General features: G+C 53.3%; 2 protein-coding genes and 1 pseudogene across 7 annotated transcripts in view; all 3 read right to left on the reverse strand.

Annotated features, from left to right (window-relative positions):
- Window positions 1-994: 994 nt before the first annotated feature.
- On the reverse strand, window positions 995-1849 carry LOC111940220 (uncharacterized; annotated as a pseudogene).
- On the reverse strand, window positions 995-15625 carry MOB3A (MOB kinase activator 3A). 6 transcript variants are annotated; one of them, XR_015279120.1, is made up of 4 exons: window positions 15466-15594; window positions 4859-5401; window positions 3034-4778; window positions 995-2186 (listed from the first exon to the last, which is right to left on the reverse strand). XR_015279120.1 is itself a non-coding variant. In XM_086862448.1 (4 exons), the coding sequence occupies exons 2-4, from the start codon at window positions 5274-5276 to the stop codon at window positions 2157-2159; spliced, it is 651 nt and encodes a 216-aa protein (XP_086718574.1). In that variant the 5' UTR covers window positions 5277-5401; window positions 15466-15625; the 3' UTR covers window positions 995-2156. The 6 variants fall into 6 exon arrangements, 5 of the variants coding, with proteins under 5 accessions (XP_086718574.1, XP_086718575.1, XP_086718576.1 ...); XM_086862448.1 differs by having other exon boundaries at window positions 3034-3236; window positions 15466-15625; XM_086862449.1 differs by lacking the exon at window positions 15466-15594 and adding an exon at window positions 9575-12422 and having other exon boundaries at window positions 3034-3236.
- Window positions 15626-18208: 2583 nt separating this feature from the next.
- AP3D1 (adaptor related protein complex 3 subunit delta 1) overlaps window positions 18209-20572 on the reverse strand; it is a 43616-nt gene continuing 41252 nt past the window's right edge. Inside the window, exon 32 of the mRNA XM_023942887.2 lies at window positions 18209-20531. Coding sequence (XP_023798655.1) covers window positions 20436-20531 — 96 coding nt within the window. The 3' untranslated portion in view covers window positions 18209-20435. The remainder of the gene's footprint in view (window positions 20532-20572) is intronic.

Raw genomic sequence — 20572 nt, forward strand, 5'->3', positions numbered from 1 at the left:
GGTCCCTGCAGCCTGTGGGTCACAGCTGGGTGCAGATCCCCAGACTCAGCACCCATAGCATTCCAGGTGGGTGTGAAAAGGAAGCTGAGGAGCAGTGGCAGGAGCTGCCCTGGCTCAGAGGGCTGACCCAGCACCGCTCAGCACCCACCTGCAGCCCCACCACAGCTCAGCACTTGGGGCCTTGCAGGTGTCCTGGTTTCAGCTGGGACAGAGCCAGTTCTCTCCCCAGTAGCTGGTACAGGGCTGTGTTTGGGATCTGGGATGAGAATAGTGCTGATAAGGCACTGATGTTTTGGTGTTGCTCAGCAGTGCTTACCCTAAGCCAAGGACTTTGTGTGTCCTGTGCTCTGCCAGCAAGGAGGGGCACAACAACTGGGGGGAGCTGGGACATCTGACCCCAGCTGGCCAAAGAGATATTCCACACCAAGGAACAGCACGTTCCCCAGCTGAGCTGCACCCACAGAACACTGGGAGAGGGGATGGAGGGTGGTCTCAGCACCTCCACCAGGCAGGGGAAAGGGCAAGAGCCCCTCACTCCCCTCCTGGCCAGGAAAACAATGTGCATCCCCCAAATGCAGCGTTTTTCCCAATTTAGTCCACCAGCCCCTGTGACTGCACCCCTGGCTCCTTCCCATGGCAGAGGAGCCTCTTGGCAAATTGGTGAGCTGGAATTCCCCTCCCCTGCCTACTTCCACCCGAGTTCCAGAGCTGGGAGAACAGCTCAACCCTTGGGTACACAGACACTGCAGACACAAGTCAGGACAACCCCAGGCTGCTGGTCAGGCCCCATGGCCTTGGGACCCAGCACAGGGCTTGGAGCAGTCTGGACCTGGCACCTGGAGAGCAGCAGGAACCCAACCAACCTCCCAGGAGCTGTGCCAGGAGCACACACCCACGAGCTCCAGCTCCCCAAGGAGCCCAAACACCCTGTGTTTGTTTTACTGATGGGAAGGTTCTGACAAATGTGCAGTCACGAGACGCTCTGCGCGGCGTGTGCTGTGTAAATACAACATAATTTATTGGTTCCATTTCAGAGCATGAGTGGTATTTGTACGAGTGTCCTAGCGGCAGGATGAGAAATGAGAGTCACGTATGTACAGAGATTCCAGGGCACGGGAATGCTTTGTAAGGAAGAAGTGGTTAGTGGTGCAGTTTGGTCACTACTGGTCCCCAAATGCTAGGTAGACCCACTACCTACCTGGGGGCACTGCCAAGCTCTCCTCGTGCAAGCAGTGGGCGAGGCCAGGGGGGCTCTGGCTGCACACCAGAGATTTTGGTCCCAGATGTGCACAGCTGGGTGGGGTGGTGATGCTGGGGAACAGGGAGAAGGCTCCGTACCCCAACGGGAAGCGGGATGTGGTCCCGGCAGGGTCAGCGTACCACGAGGGACAGGGAGGGAGGGGATGGAGAATTCCTGATGCCTGTCCCAGCACCTTCCCACTGGTGGCTCCCATGTGGAGCTGCCAGTGTGGATCTGTGTCCCCATGGGGACAGTGCTAAGCCAGGGCCAGGCTGTGTGTGAAGAGCTAAGAGCCGGGCTGACACATGAGGGCAGATTTCCACTCCAACAGCACCGGCTCCAACTGCAGCAGCCATGGGATGAAGCCCAGTCCCAGCTCAGAGGGAGCCCACAAGAGCCAGGCCTTGGGGACAGTGGGCACAGCAGCTCTGCCCCAAACCTGGACTCACAGCCAGTGGAAGAGGTGCTGGGGGATCCACAGCTGGGGGATCCATGTACACCAGTCCTGTACCCTGCCTTCAGGGGTGAGAAATGTGTATTCCAAGGGAGGTACCGCTTCCATGGCAGCACCAGCCCCACGACACAGCTCTGTCTGGTGTCTGGCTCAGCTCACTCAGGGCACATGGAGGAGGCAGCTCAGGCAGCTCCTCCTCACTCCGAGAGCCAACATTCCCATCAAGTGGCCCACAAATATTTTCTTTCTTTTTTATAGAAATTACTATAAAAAATTAGTTAATCTAGAGCATCTTTAAAAAAATATTCCTGCAGTATCACAGTTTTACATTGAAACTCATTAAAAATATATAATTTCTTAAACAAAACGTCTCTGTTCTCCCCTTGAATCACGTCTCCAACATGGGATTGGGGCCTGGAGTCCTCAGAAGAGGTGCCAAGGTGGGAGCAGGAAGGTCTGAGCTCAGTGGCACATCCGGGATGTCATTTCCTTCTGTCAAAGGGACAGAGAAGACAAGGGACTGTGAAGGAGGATCCAGGCTCCCAGGTGAGGGTGTGGATGACAAACCCCTGTGTTTAGCTGTCAATCCCATTCCTAGGCACAGGGTGACACTGCTGCCTAGCTCCAGTTTGGGCAGGGCCGTGTTCCCTCCACCATTCCCATTCCCAGCATGCCCCAGTCACATTCTGGTTCCTGACAGTTACACTTCAAGGCCATCTGGTCCTGAATTTGGGCAACTAGCTTTAGAAGAGAATCATGGAATCATTAAGGCTTGGAAAGAATCCCAAGATCATTAAGTCCAACTATTACCCCACCACTGCTGTGTCACCACTAAATCATGTCCCCAAGTGACACATCCACATGTTTTTTGAGCACTTCCAGGGATGGTGACTCCAATACTGCCCTGGGCAGACCTTTCCAATGCCTGTGGACCCCTTCAGTGAAGACATTTTCCCCTAAATCCAACCTAAACCTCCACTGGCACAGCTTGAGATTGTTCCCTCCTGTCTTGTCACTTGTTACTTGCGACAAGACTGAGCCCCCCCAGCTGCTCCCACCTGGCAGGGAGTTGTGCAGAGCCAGGAGGTCCCCCCTGAGCCTCCTTTCCTCCAGGCTGAGCCCCTCCAGCTCCCTCAGTTGCTCCTGGTGCTCCAGATCCTTCCCCAGCTCTGTTCCCATTTCTGGACATGCTCCAGCCCCTCAATGTCTTTGTTGGAGTGAGGGGCCCAAAACTGACCCCAGGATTTGAGGTGGGGCCTTCTGAGAAGGTTCCAGAGCCCTCTGTGCTGGCCACAGACCCTGGGAGCCCCACCTGTACCTGACACACCCAGACACTCACCAGGGGCTCCAGCTCCTTGGTGTCTATGAGATTGAACTCTTTCACAAAGTAGTAAAAGTGCTTGTAGCAGGTGTTCACGTGGGCCTCCGAGCCCATCTGGGTGATCCTGTCGAAGTGGTGGATGTAGACGTGGACAAACACTCGGAAGAGCCTGGAGAGAATCTTCTTCACCACTGGCAGGAAGTTCTTGGGGAAGGGAGTACCTGGGAGGGAAGAGTGGCTATGAAAAACATTTGATCAAATTAAAACTGGTTGCTTAGGGATAAAACAAATTGGTAAAATGGACAGATTGAGGCAAAAGCACTTCTGTCCCTGGTAATTTCCAGCTTCCCACTCCTTTTTCCTTTCCTTTGGATCACATTTTTTCAAAGCACAGATTTTTTAAGTGACAGAGTGATGCACTGCTGTGACTGAAAGCAGAGCCACATTCCCAGCAGTTGTTTCAGTCAGACAAGAGTTTTCTTCTACTCCTGTTTGATGTATTTATATAAACAGTGCAAAACACCAGATACAACCAAGCAACTTCCCAAAGCAAAGGGCTGGTGCTGTTAATTCCCCACAGTTATCCTTTGTTTTGGTACATCTTTAGCTCTTTGGTTAAAAATTAAAGCTGTTAAGGTCCTCTTTGAAGGCTCCAGGACTATGTTTGGCTGGGCCCCTGCAGCAAAGCAGTCTGGCCATGCAGCCACCTCTGTGGGATAGCAGGGTGTAAAGTTCACAGTGTTTCTGGAGGAACAAGGACAAGTTAAACCCTTTCCTTGCTCTGCCAGAGCTGCAGCATTTCAGTCAGAGTTACAGGATCTGGTAAAAGCTGAGCTGAAGACAATAACAACTAAAAAAACCCCAAACCACAACCCTTGTGCTGTCGGAAGCTCGTCCTGCAGCTCAGAACAGAACCAACACCCCCAGTGTGGTCCCTGGAGAGCTGCAGAAGAGCCTGTGCAGCGTGAGAAGAATGGCTGGGGAGGGTTTGCTGCTTCAGCTGTCTCAAAACTGGTGGTTTATGGCCCCCTTCCCCTCTCTACCCATTCCATACCAGATTTAAGCAGCATTTTGGCACAGTGGAGGATCCCTGTGGATAATCAAGTGGCAGATGTGACCCCAATAGCTCCCATCAGAGCTCCAAAGGGATGAACACTGGGGCAGGAGGGAGGGAGGGAGCTCTGCTGCACCTCATCTCCTCCACCCCAGGAGATGGAAGCTCTGCATAGGCTCAGCTGTATTTACCTGACAGCTTAAGAGACTAAATTCTTCCATCTTCATCACAAAATAATACCAAACAATCTCTGTCCCAAAGCAGGGTTTGGATATGGAGATTGAGGTGTTCTAGGCCAAACTCCTGTTTCCATGGTCCTGGCAGTAGATGAAACATGGCCCTTCCCTCCAGGCCTGTGCCAGCATCCCACCCCTCAGGAGGGGCAGAGGCAGCCAATGTGGCCTCTGATAACAGGGGGTGATTATGGCGCAGGGCACCATCACCAGGTGACACAGAGCTGTGCCTCAGACCTGGGCTGGCCATCAGAAAGCCATCCTGCATCCATGAGCCACTCCAGAGCCACCTCAGAGACTGACTGCTCTAAGGGCAGCCTCCTGTTTCACTGCCTCGAGGTATCCGTGACTGCTGGTGGGATCTGGTGCAGCTCTGGGTATTTCAGCACTGCAGAAGAGCTGGGAAGAACTCACTGCACTGCCCACCGGAGAAGCACAGAGCTCTGCTACAGGGGTCAGCTGTGCTGCAGCATCTCCTGGAACAGCAACAGGGGCTCCATGAGAAGGCTCCAAGCCCATCTCCCATCCTCCAGCCCCAGCTGGGACCCAAACTCACCGACGTTGGTGGGGAAGATGTCCTCGTTGTTGATCTGCACCTCGATCCAGTCCATGAGCAGGTTCATGTACTGGGGCGCGGACAGGGCCGTGGGTTTGCGGTACTTGTGCTCGTCCTGCCACCGGTACTCGTACTTGGGGCCCCCCGACATGACGGGGCAGGACTGCTCCGTGCAATAGTCACTGATGGTGCCGTAGATGAGGTTGATGCGGTTGAAGAAGTCCACGACGTGCACGGCCACCCAGTCGTTCTGCTCCTCGCCCGGCGGCAGCTGCACCGCCACCTTCAAGTCCAGGCCGGCATTGAGCGAGGCCTGGGCCTTCTTGTGCAGCTCAAACCGCTGAGTGCCCGGCTCGAACTTGCGCTTCGGCCGGAAGGTTTTGTCTTTATTGAACACTTGCTTTAAAGCGTGGGACATTTTCCTTCTCTTGTGTCTCTTCCAGGCCCACAGTGATGACAGCTGGAGGCGCGGCCACTTCCCGGGGCAGGGCTGGGGCGAATGTGATCTTCACAGAAACCTCCCTCTGCTCATCTGGTCCTGATCTGCAACACAGCACAGAAGGGCAGAGATTAGGAGCAGCTCTCTCAACAGGAAAACTCGTCTAAATCCCATAGGAAGAGATCTGGGATGCCATCTGGGCCCTCGCCCCACATCTGAAAAGGGGGGGAGCAGCTTTCCTTCCTCCCCCTTCCCTTCCCTTCCCCAGCTGGAGCAGAGGGGAGGCTGGAGGGGTGACCTGGGCTGAAAAGAGTCACCTCCTGACCTGTTCCATGTGGCAATGACGGAACAGGCCCCACAGCCATGGGACAGGGCTGCCACTCACCCTGACATTGCCACACCATGAGACCCCAACCCTGCAGAAATGCTACCACCTGCTTGGCTCACACACACTGACAAAGAAGGGTAAAACCAGCTGGGTTTCACCCAGATGCCATTTTCACCTCCGCATCCCCCCTTTGGGAACAAGGCCAGGCCAGGTCATGCCAGCCCACAACACAGCTCAGAGCTTCTGCCAGACAGCCCCCACCAAGCCAGCCACTGAAAGTGAGAGGCAGGAACCAGGGGGTGCAGGGCAATGAGAAGAAGTCACAGCTCAGGCACCCGGAAAGCAAATATCCTGAAATAACACCAGCCCTGAGAGCAGCCACAGCCTCTTCTGCAGGTGCACACAGACCATAAACATACTTCCCATTTCAGTTTAGCTCCGTTTACAAGTTGAAAACTGGAAGATGAGGGGAAGCTCATCTTCCTCTTCCAGCCTGTAGAAAAGAATAAGCTCCAAGGGTGAGACACAAGTTGAGATCTGAAGGGATGCTGACGAGAAACACAGCTCTGTTTATCTGTAGCTAATTATACCTCCTTTGTTCCCACATCCAGCCCCTCACACAATTTGTGCCAGGCTGTTCTTTGATGAAAGCTTAAGGCAGAAAGCTTTGTGTACCGAAAATATTATTTTACACGTGCTGGTCAGAGAAATGAATAAAGTAATAGAAATTAAGCTGATGCCTTAAATAGCATAAATAAGTTTCCATAATTTGATAAGCAAGCAAGCAAAAAAAGCAAGCCTTTCCCCAAGCAGAATCTACTTAGATTTACATGAAGCCACAGTGTTGTTCCAATAGGTAAATAGTGTCCTCAAATGCTGGCAAACACATCCCAAACTCAAGGTCATGACTACCACAGCTGCAATCGAGCCCTTCTCTAACAGATGCTGCAGTGCTAATCAGCAGTTCTTCTCTGGAGAAAGATTAAAAAGCTTTAAAGCCAAGGCCTCTTGTTTCCTTATTTAATTACAGTGAGGAAGAAACCCCAAACCACTCCAGTTCACCCCACTAAGAATAGGCTCAACATTTCCTGCAGGAATGGGCTCAGTAACCTCTTCCACAAAGGAGCTGAGACATCCAAACCCCAGCAAGGGCTATGATGTGCTGGGATGCTTAAAAGCATTTTAATGTGGTTCAGTGAGATCCAGCATGGGCTGAAAGGTGAATCCAGGGCAGACATGTCATCATGGAGTGGTTTAGGTTGGAAGGAACTGTAAAAACAATCCAATTGCAACTCCTTGCCATGGGCAGGGACACCTTCCATGGGCAGGGACACCTTCCACTATACCAGGTTGCTCCAAGCCCCATCCAGCCTGGCCTTCCTGCTGCCAAAACAGCTGCTGTGACCCCGTGAGCCACCTCAGGAGAGAGAAACACAGCACAAACCCCCAGCAGACGTGTCCTTTGGAGCGTGATCCCGCCCCAGACGTGGCAGAGGAAGAAGTGAAGGGTGTGGAGCGACAGCTGAGCAGTGCTGGTTACCAGGAGCTGTGTCACAGGCTGGCCACATCCTGTGGCAGAGCCGGAAGCTCCAGGGACTGTGCCCACCCCAGAACTGAGGCAAGGCCCCCACGGAACCAGCAATGTGGGCAGCAGGTGCTGAGGCTGCTGCTACTTCCAGCAGAAAGTCCAGGGAAGCACTTGTGATGAGTTCTCTGCAGTGGAGATGGGGGAAAACACATCCTCTCACACAAGAAACCACAAAGCAGCAGCAGCACCGCCCTCCACGTGGCTCCCTGGAGCACCCGCAGCATCCGTGGTGCAGTGTGACTCCATCCCCACTTCTGTTCTGGAGGTTCTGCACTGCAGGGCCTGGCATGGATGTGGATGGTGTAAAACCCAAGGGTAAAATGAAACATCCATCCCCTGGTTTTGGCCCCACACATCAAGAAAGAAACACCAATCATTTTTCTTATCTGAGCAGGATGGAGAGACTTTTCATAGAATCCCAGAATCTCCTGAGCTGGATCCCTCAGGGATGATCAGTGCAGCCCCTGGCCCTGCCCAGACCCCCCAACAAGCCCACCCTGAGCATCCCTGAGAGCGCTGTCCAAACGCTCCTGGAGCTCTGGCAGCCTTGGGGCCGGGCCCATTCCCTGGGGAGCCTGGGCAGTGCCAGCAGCCTCGGGGGGAAGAACCTTGCCCTGAGATCCATCCCAAGCCCTGGCACAGCTCCAGCCCTTCCTGGGCTCCTGTCCCTGTCCCAGAGCAGAGCTCAGCCCCTGCCCCTCCGCCTCCCCTCAGGAGGAGCTGCAGCCCCCGAGGAGCCTCCCCTCAGTCTCCTCTGCTCCAGCTGAACGAGCCAAGTGCCCTCAGCTGCTCCTCAGAGCCTTCCCCAGCTCCGTGTCCCTCCTCTGGGCACTGTCCAACAGCTTTGGATCCTCCTGATCTTGTGGTGCCCCAAGTGCCCCCAGCACTGGAGGTGAGGCTGCCCCAGTGCAGAGCAGAGCGGGACAATCCCTCCCTGGGCCTGGTGGCCCTTTGGGCTGCCAGGACTCACTGGTGACTCAGATCCAACTCACCACCAACCAGGACCCCCAGGTCCCTTGCCAGGGCGCTGCTCTCCAGCCTCTCATTCCCAGTCTGTCCCTGCATCCAGGGCTGCCCCATCCCAGGGCAGGATCTGACACTTGCCCCTGTCACATGGTTGGGGATTTCTCAGCCCTCACATTTGTCAGGGTCTCTGTGCAGGGCAGAGTTTACTTGGTGTGAGGCAGCACTTGTCCTACAAACAAATTCCTGATCCTATGGAGACATCATCCCTGAGAACTGGGGAGCTCAACACAGCAGCAATTGTCTCTCAAGACGATTCAGCATTTGTGTGAAGCATTAGCAAAATGAGTAGCTGAGACATCAAGCAGATGCAGCCTATTTAATTATGGTCTCTGACTGCAATGAGCTAAAAGAAACATTTAGCTCTAGGAAAAAAAATAAAAATAAAGAGGCACAGAGACCAAAGCATCCCTGACATTGCTTGGAGATGATATCATCTGTAAAACACCTACTTCCACAGGCAGGAGTCACAGCTGACACCGCCCCCGCACACAAGGGAAAGGAAAGGTTAGAGACAATTGGGAAATGGGACATGCAAAGCACCTGGATGGTATCTGCAAGCTTTAAAGGTGAGGGGGAAATCCACTCCCCACTCCAAACAAGCCTCAGTACATTTTGTTGCCTCCTCTTTCAGCCAGCTAAGATCAGACGTCACTGGTGCTCCGAGAGGACCTTGGCCATCGCTCGGGATCACACAGCCCATGACCCCATGGGCTGTCCGGAGCACAAACACACCTCCAGCTTATCCCAAGGACACAGGAGGAGCAGCTCCCTGCTGTGCTGGACTTGCATGCCCAGGGGTCTCCAGGCCTGGCCCTCCCATCCTAAAAGCTCCTTTTCTCTGACTCCCTGCTTGTGCAGCTCCAGTCCTGTGCTGGCTTTGCTGCCAGGGTTGTTGGCATTGTCCTGCCATTCCTCCTCCCTTGCCAGGAATGATCATGAGAAGCTGCCTTGCTCTAACACCAGGCTCTGGGCAGAGGAAACCCAGGCAGCTGCTTCACAACTCTTGGTCACTTGTAAAGGCAGTTCAGAGTCTGGAAAAGGGAAGAGACATCTCCTCCAAAACAGCAGGAAACTGCCTGCTGCCCTTGCACCCTGCTGCAGCCATTCCGAGGTTTTCCAGGAGCCAGCAGAGTTCCCGACAGATCCTGCCCTCCCTACAGAGGCAGAATGGCCCAAAAAGGAGTCCAGGAGTCCTATGACTGCTCCATCAGTGCCAGCCCCAGCAGCACTCCATGCTCCCCTCTGCTGCCAACCCTGCACAGAGGTTTAACAACAGCCAGGGAAAACCAGCAAGGCAGGGGAAAACCAGCAAGGCAGCAGTCAGCAAGCTCCTACCTGTGCTCCTGGCCTCAGCAGGTCACTCCTGTGGAGGGCTCAGCCCTGCTCTGCACCCTCTGTCAGCGCTGGCAGGCGCCGAGGCCGAGTTTCCTTTTTCAAAAGAGGGAGAAAAACCTCCCCGTTTGTTTCATGGGAGGCTCCGCAGCTGGGGAGGGGTCAGACACGAGGCCGCCTCCCTCCACCGTGACCCCAGCGCCGGGCTGGCCACATCCTGCTGCTTCTGGTAAAACAGCCCTTCTGCACAGCCCAGGGTGCAAGACAGCTCTTCAAATCAGGGATTTGTCCAGTTTCCTGTTCGGGAAGCTGGGCTGCTGTCCTCAAATCCCACCGAGTCCAGCTGCTTGTAACCCTTGGGTGGGGAGCCTGTGACAGCCACCGTGTCCCCAGGAGAGGGGAACCACGACCCTGCTTCCCCCTGAGCCATTCCCAGGGCCCCTAATGCCAGACCAGAGTTCCCAACACAGGACACAAAACTCCCCTGACTGATAAAGCAGCCCTGATAAAGGTATTTTGGATGCACTGAGCATTTCAGGAAAAAAACTGAATTTACAGAGTGAGAATGAGAAGCAAAGCAGCTTCCAACAGGCAACTTGCACAAAACAGCCAAGACGGACGCACACGCACATTTTTTCCATAATTCCACCCCCCTCCTTTCACAAATCCCTTCCTGTGGCCACTCTGCACTAGCTCAGTGTCTTGGGACAGGATGATCCTGGTTTTCTCTGATCAAAGGAGAGATTTTACTACAGAGAGCAGGGACCAGAACAATCCTGGCAGCCGCACTGCACTAATGGCAGCCAGTTTCTGTGCCTCCAGAGCCAGTCTGGCAACAAATGAGGGCTTGTCTTCCCGGGACGAGACTTCCAGCTGCTCTTTTGAATGGATTTGTGATATGAGGAGCGAAGGTCTGCCCTGTGCTTACCTCAGGCAGGGCAGGGCAGGGCAAGGAGGGCTCAGCGTGGCTGGAAGGCACCTCTGGCCATTCATAATCCCGGCCAGCCGGCACTTCCACGTCAGCCTCTTCCTGTCTGGCACTGACTCCAGCCTCCCGGCCCGGGGAGCTGCCAATGTTTTCCCAAAATCTAATCCATCCCCTCTGTGAGCTCTGTCTTTCCTCCCGCAGGACCAGTCCGTGTTGCTGCAGGAGAGCCGAGCCACGGCTGTTCCCTCTGGGATTGCCTTCCCCATCCGGCTGCAGAAGCTGCTCAGAAGCTTCTGGAGAAGGAGCAGCTCCACCCGGCCCAGCTGCACTTCCAGCCCCAGCCTGGGCACACACCAGCCCCACTTCATTCTGTTGCTCTGGAGGACAACATCCACGTTTTTCTTTTAGAGAATGCTTTAGCAGCAGCCTTCACAAGCAAATCTGAATAGGGGCACACTGGAAATGCTGAATTCCCAAGGTTTGGGCAAACAAAGAGCCTTTTGTCTTTCACCAGAGTCAGCTTTAAGAAGGTCTTGCCTGCTGCCAGCCACCCCCAGGCCCTGTTATTCCAATCTGCTGCACAATTTGGAAATTCCCAAGTGGTACAGTTCCCCTGGGACTTCCCAAGTCTCCTGGGACTTGCCACATCTCCAGGCCCTTCCTGGAAAGAGGGTGACTTAGGAGAAGGGAAGAAGTTGGTTTAGGAGAAGGACAGACTTTACACATTTCCAAGCCATGGAGAGGCAGAGCCCATCTGCAAGGTCATACGCTTGATAAAAGGAAAAAGCATAATCAAAGACCAAAAATAGTTATCCTGGCCTTTAACTGTCATCTCCTTCGCCCCTGTGAGGCCAAGCATTCCAGACAATCCTAAAATCTAGTTAGTTTATGGAATAAAGGGAAAAGCTCTGCTAAATTAAGCCGTATCTGGGATAGCAGAGGACCCACCAGAGGTGAGGGCAGCTGTGGCAGAGCCCATCAAGAGCTGCAGGTAGGAATGCTGCTGCTTGGAGCAGAGAGCCCAGGTCAGCCAGCAGTGAGACACCTGCATCCATCCCAGGCAGGTGGAAGAACAGGGAGTTTATTGCCTGGCTTCAAGCTCAGGATTTACGTTCAGACCATGGGCAGTGACAGGAGGGATGTTATGGTGACACTGCTCACACTGCACAGGGATGCTGAGGGAGGGAAGGTGAAGCAGTGAGTGCTGGAGAGGCTGGAAAACCCAGTCTGGTAAGGGAGAGGGAAGGCAAGAAACCCAAATCTCCAGCGTGGTTTGTCCCCTTGGCCTTCCTCCCCACAGCCAGAGAGGGAGAAAAGCCACACGAGAAAGTTCTGTAAAAGGTCCCTCGTGCTTCCCTCCCCGGAGGGGAAGGTCAGGCAGCAGATGCTGCAATTTCCAACTGTTCCTGTGGAACAGCAGTGAGTGCAGGGAGCCCCACGGAGCCCCGGGTGTTACTGACTCAGGGCCAGCCCTGCTGCCTCTTACGTGACATCTGCATCCATTGCAATGTCAGAGCCCGCTGCTGGAAGGTTTCCAGGGATCCAGCCAGGATGGGGCTGCGTGTGGAGGCAGACCTAATCCGCTGCAGGCTTTGCAGGGTTGTGCTAAGCTGACAAGCTGGGTCACGACTCCAGCACACAGGTTAACGGCACACACAAGTATTTCCAGGGCAGAGAATGGCCAGTGATTGCATGGCAGGAGCAGCTCCCTCTTTTCCAGGTACCAGAGCAGCCTGGTCCTTTCGGAAGGCCCCTCGCTGTCCCCACTACAGGGCTGGATGGGCAGGGTGGTGTTTATTAAGACCCAGCTGAGCTGCTCATTGCTCACTGCTTGTGCAGGCTCTGTATTGTCCTCACCAGACAGGGATATGCCTGGGCCCACAGCAGTTCCACTTCCTCCAACTTTCAGATCTGTTCCCACCCAAGTCAAAGCTTACATCAGTCTGGAGCATGAAGTTTGCATTAGGATGATAAAATGACTATGGTACCATTCTAGCAGTGGGCTGGGATCCCAGGAAGTGTGGGATCACACCCCAGGGCTGAGCTGGAGCACGAGCTGACCACACGGCCAGCCTTTCCCAGAGCATGGATAATCCTAGGGACAAACATCCCTTTCCCCCTCACTAATGTCACTGCTGGGATGAAAGGCAGGATTGTTTCTTGCTGACAGCAGAGGCCCACAAGGCCTCTCTTGCCCTGGCAGGAGATACGGGAATAACTCAATCCCTTAGCACAGCTCCAGGCACAGAACAAGCCCATGGATGTGGAGCTGGAGACCACCTCAACACCAACCACATCACAGAGCGAGAGGAAAGAGAGAAGGAAGCAAAGGCAGCCAGACAGCAGCCCCAGGAGAGGTCTGCAGAAAATACAGGGCCTTTCAGTGGAGCCAGAGGGCCAGCTCAGCTCCTGCTGCAACCTCAACCATAGTCTGGGTGGCTCCAGCTCATCTTCTGTCCCACGAGTTCCCTGAAATCAGCACAGGGTCACACATGGAAGTGTCTGGCAGCATCACCACAGCCTCATCTCACTGACACTGACCCAACACCAGCACCAGTCCTTTGGGAGCTCAGCCAGGTTTTCTAGAGGAAGTCAGCGCTGTCAGAGTGTGATGGATTGTTTTGCTCTGGCTTTGCCCACTTGCAAAAGTTGTTTTGCTGGGGTTTTTTCTAGCCTTTGCTGCCTTCATCCCTTCCCCTGCCCTCCCTTCTGCTTCACATACCCAGAGCAAAAAACCACCCAATTTCACCAGGAGCAGAGCAGCACCTCTACCACACCATTAGCTCCAGTGGAAAGCAGGCAGCAGACCAAACCAGGCCTCAGGGATAACTCTGCCTCCCAGGGGCATCTGGAAAAAGGAGGATAAAGGTGCAGCCTAAGGTGCACTCTTCATTGACTGCATTAGCTGGGTATTACATATTCCTAAAGATAAGCTGATAAACCTTCAGCAAAGCTGGTTCTGGATCCATTTACAGCAACATTTATGGCTCAAGAACCAGAAAATACTTCCCAGTCTTACTAGAAATTAAAACTCAGAAATTGAAAGCAATTCACAGACCTGTGGGCAGAACTGGAAAGGTTTTGCAATTTCTGTGCTTTGACCCCAGATACTTTCACTACTCACAAGGGACATTTTCTCTTTCATTAGTGTGGCCATGGAGATCCCTGATCGTCACAGAGGAGCAGGAGTGACCAAGCACAGATCTGGACAGTCCAACCTCCGAAATGGGACTAAATCACCCCATTCCAGTGTGGGGGGTACTTTTCACCCCATCAGTAGAAGGGCCACGTTAGATGTGGACAAGGAAGCAGCTTGCAAACAGCTCCAGAGGCAGCTGAAGTGAAGCTGGGCAACTTTGCTCAGGGTGCTGAGTCTACTCCAAGCTCCCCAGGCCTTGGCCAAGCCCATGGGCGAGCCCATTTCCATGTCTGATGATGGCACAGGTAACAGTGCAACTCCACGTGTCAACAGAGCATCCCAGGAGCTGCAAGGTGAGCCAGGCACAGGGAACCAACTCCCTGCTCAGCACCTGCACTCAGCTGCTCACTATAAACCAACAGCTCCAGGTTTTGCCACCAATGTCAAGAATTCCCAATGCTCCTCTCCCTCTTTCTGGGGGTTTTGAAGAGTCACAAGCTCACCCCAGGTTCATCTCACAGTAAGTGGCTAAGACAGAAAGTGAATCTGAAATATGGGATACGCAGACAAACAGGGAGCTGGATGTGAGCCTGAAGCTGGGAAAGGAAGCAGAGAGCAAGGACAAAGCCCTGGGGACTGTGATAAACAGGTGGCTGGGGAAGTTTCACATCTCCCAGCAAAATCCCTCCCTGCCCTGCAACTTGGCAGAAGATTTCCAGACCGGAAAAAGGCTTTTAACAAAGGGATGGAAATCCAGCAAATGTGGCCTCTGCAGCTCCAAGCTCTAGAAGGAGGGAATCCTGCCTTTCACTAGCACTGACAGAAGTGCTTTTTCCCAAACATCTGTGCTGGACACTGGACAACTCCAGATCCCTTGTCCTTTCCCTCCAGAGGACTTCCTGCCCTTTCCTTTTGCCTGTCCTTCTCAGGCGGTTTTCTTTGAAGGAGCTGAGCTCACTGTGCCGAAGATCAGAGCAGAGGCAGCTCTCTAAGATCAGGATTCCTGAGCCCACAGCAAGAGACAGAAGCAGAGCAAGAGCTTGCTTTCAAGTTCTCCTGACAAGTTCTGCCTTGTGACAGCTGAGCCATGACCTTCAAAAAAATGGAAAATTCCCCATTCCCCAAGCAGTTTGGAGACTGGAAGGTTGGAACTTCAAGGCTATACCTTTACCTATGGCAGCTGGGCTGGAGAAAGTCGGGAGGGAGAGGTGGGATAAAACAGGGAAATTGGCAAGCTGTAACTTCACAGTTGTGCCACCAACCCCCTTACTCTCTGTGATGTTTTTTTTTCTCATTATAAATTTTCGGTTGCTCACGGATCCTGCAGCAGCTCTGTCCCCTTCCCGACCCCTCTGAAAGGAGGGGGCTGTGCCCAGCAGCCAGGGCTCTGCTCGGGGATGTCTCATCCAAGGGGTCTCTCCCCCGGGCCGGGCCAGCCCAGGCAGATCCATGTCCCGATCCATCCGATCCCTGCCCCAGGGAACTCCGGCCCTTCCTGAGGGGGCTCAGGCCGGGCCGCGGCCGCCACCGCCCCCCGCCCAGGCAAACACAAACAGCGCCCAGTGCGGGGATGCGGTGACCGCGGCTCAACAGGTCCCGTCCCGTCCCGCCAAGGCCGGGAACAGCCCGGGCCGGCCCCGCCGGGGGAACGCGGTCACCGGGACTGGGGAGACACGTGGGCAGGGCTGGCGACACGCGGCCCCCTCCAGGCCCCTTTTCCCCGGAGGCCCCTCCGAGCCCGTCCCGCAGGGCCCTCCTCCCTCACAAACCCTCCCGCGTCCCCTTACACCGCCCCGAGTCCCCTCCCAGCCCCCCGAGTCCCCGCACCTGCCGGGCCGCGGTCCCTCGCCGGCGGACGCGCACAGCTCCGCGGGCCGCAGCACTCCCTCACCGCGGGCCGCAGCACGCCCCGCGCGGCCGCCGCGCTCCCGCCGCTCCCGCGCGCCGCTCGCGGCCGGCGCTACTTCCTCTTAAAGGAGCCGCCCCCGCCTGCGCCGGCCCCGCCCACGGGAGGGAGCGGCAGGGACGGGCCGGGGAAGGGGAAAGGCGCAGGGGATGATGGGGGGGGACGACAGTTCGTGTTTTATCGTATTTTAAAAATTTTATTATCGTTTATTTTACTCTATGTTATTTTATTCTATTTCAATATTTTATTCTACTTATCTGAATTCCTTTTATTTTATTTTATTTTCTTTTATTCGATTTTCTTTCATTTTCTATTTTATTTTTCTACTTTATTTTGTTTTCTATTTTATCCTTATTTTATTTGCTATTTTATCTTAATTTTATTTTATTTTCTAGTTCATCTTTTTATATTCTATTTTATTTTTATGCTATTTTAATATTCTATTTGCTTTTGTTTTCAATTTTCTTGTATTTATTTTATTTTTGTTTTCTTCAATTATTTTCTTTAATTCTATTTATTTATTTTCGTAATTGCATTTATTGTTTCATTTCATTCCATTCCAGTTATTTCCCTCTCTTCCATTTTATTAATTTTCTTCTATTCTGTTTTATTTATTTGCTTCTTTTAAATTTATTTTCCCGTTTTGTTCTGCTCCGTTTGTTTTATTTCCCTTTATTCCATGTTTGTGTTTCCGGGAGCAGGGATGCTCAGGGGGCTCCGAGGGGCTGCAGGGCATTGCTCCAGTGGGGGAAGCTGGAGGGACCTGCCCAGATCCCACCTTTAAGGTCACAAGAAGGAGAAGTGGCCAGAAGCAGCCCAGGTTCAAAGGGAACAGCTCACAAACGTCAAACCCCGTAGGGAAATCCCTGGGCAGCCCAAAATCAAAGGGTACCAAAAGCTGAAGCAGAGCCTGCAGAGCTCCCGCCCCACGGGGGCTTTCCCAACACTCCTGGCTGGAGCCCGGAGTTCTCCATCGCAGGTGCCCCCCAATCTCTGCAGCCCCCAGTTCCTCCCCCGGCTGTTCACAGCCCGTCCCCGGCCCAGTTGAGCCGCAGCACCTGGGCTGAAGCCTCAGCTCCTCGCGGCTGTCCCTGCTGGAGCTGGCCCCGGCTCCTGGCTCCCGCTCCCGGGAACAGCCGGGCCCTGCTCCCGCTCCCGCTCCCGGGAACAGCCGGGCCCTGCTCCCGCTCCCGGGAACAGCCGGGCCCTGCTCCCGCTGCTGCTCCCGGGAACAGCCGGGCCCTGCTCCCGCTCCCGGGAACAGCCTGCTCCCGCTCCCGGAACAGCCGGGCCCTGCTCCCGGGAACAGCCGGGCCCTGCTCCCGCAGCCGCGGGGCCGCTGTGCCTGCATCCCCCCACAGATGATGCTCTGCCCCAGGGCAGGAGCCTGTGCCAGCTTCGTGGGCAGCTCCCGCTCACAGAACCACGGAAGGGAGGTTGGGAAGCACCATTGGAGCTCACCGGGCTCAGCAGGGGCCCCAAAGCACATCAGGATAATGTCCCGACGGCTTTTGAGGATCTCCAGGGACGGTGACTCCACCATGTCTCTGGGCAGCCTGTGCCAGCGCTCAGTCACACGCAGGGCAAAGTTCCTACCCTGCTCAGGTGGAATTTCCTGTGTTCCAGTTTCTTCCCATTAACTCTGGTCCTGCTGCTTAGCCCCGGCCTCTGATACCTCCAGGCACTTTATAAGGTATATATCCATATATATAATATACATATATCCATGTTGTCTATATTGCTATCCATCTTTGCTCTTCCCCCTGCCCCTGCAGCCTTTCTCCATCCCCTCATCATCATCCTCACAGCCCTGGACAGACCCCAAACCAGCAGCTCCAGCTCTGCTCCAGAGGAGCCCAGAACTGGACACAGCACTGCAGGGCAGAGGAAGGGGCAGGATCAGCTCCCAGCCCACCCCAGTTCAGCTCCTGTGGCTCATTTAACACTTGAGGTTTGCTCCAGGCACTTCCTTGCTTTTGTTTCTATCCCGTTCCATCAGATTTGTGCAGTCCCAACCCATGGCAGGTCCATGTGGGGTTGCAGCACTGAGAACAGAGGACCTGGATCCTTCCTGAGCAGCGTCTGCCAGCAATGGGTCCACCAAGGTACTGGGCAATTCCCAGTGAAGAACTGCTGGCTCCTGACTCTCAGCCCCAGGGATTTTCTATCCCAAGGTGATTCTCACCAGTTCTGGTGTGACTGGAAACCACTGGGGCATCAGCCAAGCCAAGGCCTCATTCCTGCTGTGGCAGGACAGGTATTAATCCTCATCTCAATGTCACCACGTTTGTCACAAATGTCACTGGAGGCCAAGAGGAAGCAACAGCAGGGGCTGATTCCAGCCTCATTCTGACCAGAGCTCCCACTTTCCCAAGTGTTGGGTTTTAGCTGCAATCACAATCCAAAAAATAAAACAATTAATGGAGATTTAACTGAGACAGTCTGAACGATTTTTTCCTGTAATTTCAGTCTTAGTGATAGCTGGTGTTGCAGAGCTGCCTTTCAAAGGGGTGCCATTAGGAATTCTCAACCTTCTTTTGCCAGGAGATTCCTCTTACCTCCACTGGAGACACAATGTTCAGCCCTGGGGTAAATCCATGCCTTGATTTTGGGTCCATCCAAACTGGAACAGTCTTATGAAAGGACCACTTACAAAGCCAAAAATTTAACTTTGTTTTGAAAGTTTATTGGATCATCTTGACACAAAATCATTACAGCAGCTTGTGGTATGTTGCTTTCTTTTTCTTTTTTTTTTTTTTTTTTTTTTTTTTTTTCCAGGGAATGTTGATAGCAAATAAATTTGTGAATGTAACACATCATACAGTTTCAAAATTCTAGAATCACTGCACAGGATTCTGTAAGAGACTCTACATGCTAAAGTGACAGTTTTCATCCATGAATTAAAAAACCCAAACACTAATTGAGGAACATTATCCTTTAAGACAATTTTAATATGTTCAGTTTCTAATACACAACTGGCTAACCAAGGGAGGCTGACCAAAACCAAACCCTCCACGTCCTGGCAGCGCTGTCGGACACGGAGCTGGGCCTGGCAAGGAACCCAGAGCACCAGAGCAGAGCCTTTGCCAAAATACCTCCTGTGGGAAGAGTGTAAAGAGCACAAGACACGCGTAAAGTACAGGACATCACCCAAGGGATAAGACCAACACTTTATCCTGCTCCCTGCGTAGGGATTTGCTGTTTTAGGAGTGGTGGTGGTGCTGGAGATGTGCAGACCCAGCCAGCTCCTCCCTGGGCACCTTTTTGGAGCAATCAACTGCTCCTGACCCATGCCTCGAAGCAAAACTGTTCCACAGAATTTTCCTCACTGGGTGTGGAACAGCGAGGAAAGAAATGGAGCAAAGGGAATAAAAAAAAAGTTTAAAGCAAGGGATGTTGGAGAAAGACATCAACTGAGCATCTCTGCAGGACCCCGTGGCATCCTTTTCCTGTTAGTGACTCCACAAGATTCCAATAGTGCAGAATGGGCACCTCCCAGACTCTCCTTTCTTCCCTCTAAAGCAACTGCTATAGTCCCAAATCTGCAGCTCCCCAGCCCCCTCCCCCTCCTGCACCCCAGTAGGGTGAGGGGATCCTCACTCCATCCCCTCCTGCACCCTGGCAGGGAGAGGGGATCCTCACTCCATCCCCTCCTGCACCCTGGCAGGGAGAGGGGATCCTCATCCCTCCTCCCTCCTGCATCTGGGTCAGGGGCTCCCCAGCCACTTCCCCTCCTGCACCCTGGCAGGGTGAGGGGCTCCCAATCCATCCCTCTCTCCTGCACCCCAGCAGGGAGGGCTCTGCCACAGGGACCCAGGGGCACTTGTGCTGCCAAATCTGCTCTCACTGCAGCAAGGGCAGGGCTGAGGGACACTGAGGGGACACACAGACAGAATGACCCTGCTGGTTTCAGAACCCAGAGGGAGGACACGGACCTGCACCCAAGAGGCTGCACCCATGGCTGTTTTTCTACCTGGCAATGGTCAACCTCAGCTGGTGAGCAAAAGGATAAAAAAGCAGGAACAGACCCCTTTGGATTTCCAGTTTCTTGCTACAGCTTAACTGTTCAGGAATGTGAAATTGAAGTGGACTCATAAAACACATCAGCAGATACAGCTCAAAGGGGAGAGGCCTGACAGATTCCGTGTGTGGGGCAGTCGAGGGGAGCACAGACCCAAACAGTAACTTTCAGACCATTTCATGCTTCCACACTCGACTCTTCCAGCTGTCACTAAAAGAAGGTTAAGGCTCAAGGCAACTACTATAAACAGAAACTCAAACATCCCAGTTCTCACAGGGCTCCTTTGGATTAGCTCAAGGAGATGGAGGATGTTTATCTGCTGATCACAATAGATCTTGAGATAATAATAAATCATATATATATATAAAAAAAAACCAAAAAGAGGCCTTCTGGTCCAGCACCAGCCTCTACTAGAAATATACATCAACTGCAGCAGCCCTGAAGACATATTTCATGGCTAAGGATTAAGTCAACCTTCCCTGGCATAAGCACAAGCAACAAACTGTGCTACTGTTGATAAAGTCCTGCTCAGTTCCCATCCCACACAGATGAAGGTCATGGGATCATCATGAGCTGCTGAATAAATAGTGCCCGCCCCTCCCTCCCTCCCTCCTCCCCTCCCTCCTCCAGTCATGTCACCAGGATCTCTTTGGGCTAGAAAGGGTTAACACCACAGTTTGTAAAAAGTTCTGAAAATAAAAAGGTAACATACAGCCTTAAAATGTCTAAACTGCAACCAATGGTGGAGTTAACTGAAAGCACGTGCCCCAGGGTAGTACATGCGTACGAGGGAGAAACTTAACACTTGGGTCTGCTCGTCTTTACACGTTGGGTGTGTTTCTGGTCGTTGGAATATTTTATAAGGAATATTCAGCACTTGGACAATGTCTCTTTCATCTCATCCAACAAGTTGCTAAGCAGGGTAGAATCATTGCATTTCCCATCTATGGATACAGAGTTCTCTCCCTTGGAAAGAAAAAAAAAAAAAAAAAAAAAAAAGAAAAAAT

This window comes from Cyanistes caeruleus, chromosome 25 (genome assembly GCF_971803275.1).
Source record: "Cyanistes caeruleus chromosome 25, bCyaCae1.hap1.1, whole genome shotgun sequence".
NCBI lineage: Eukaryota > Metazoa > Chordata > Aves > Passeriformes > Paridae > Cyanistes > Cyanistes caeruleus.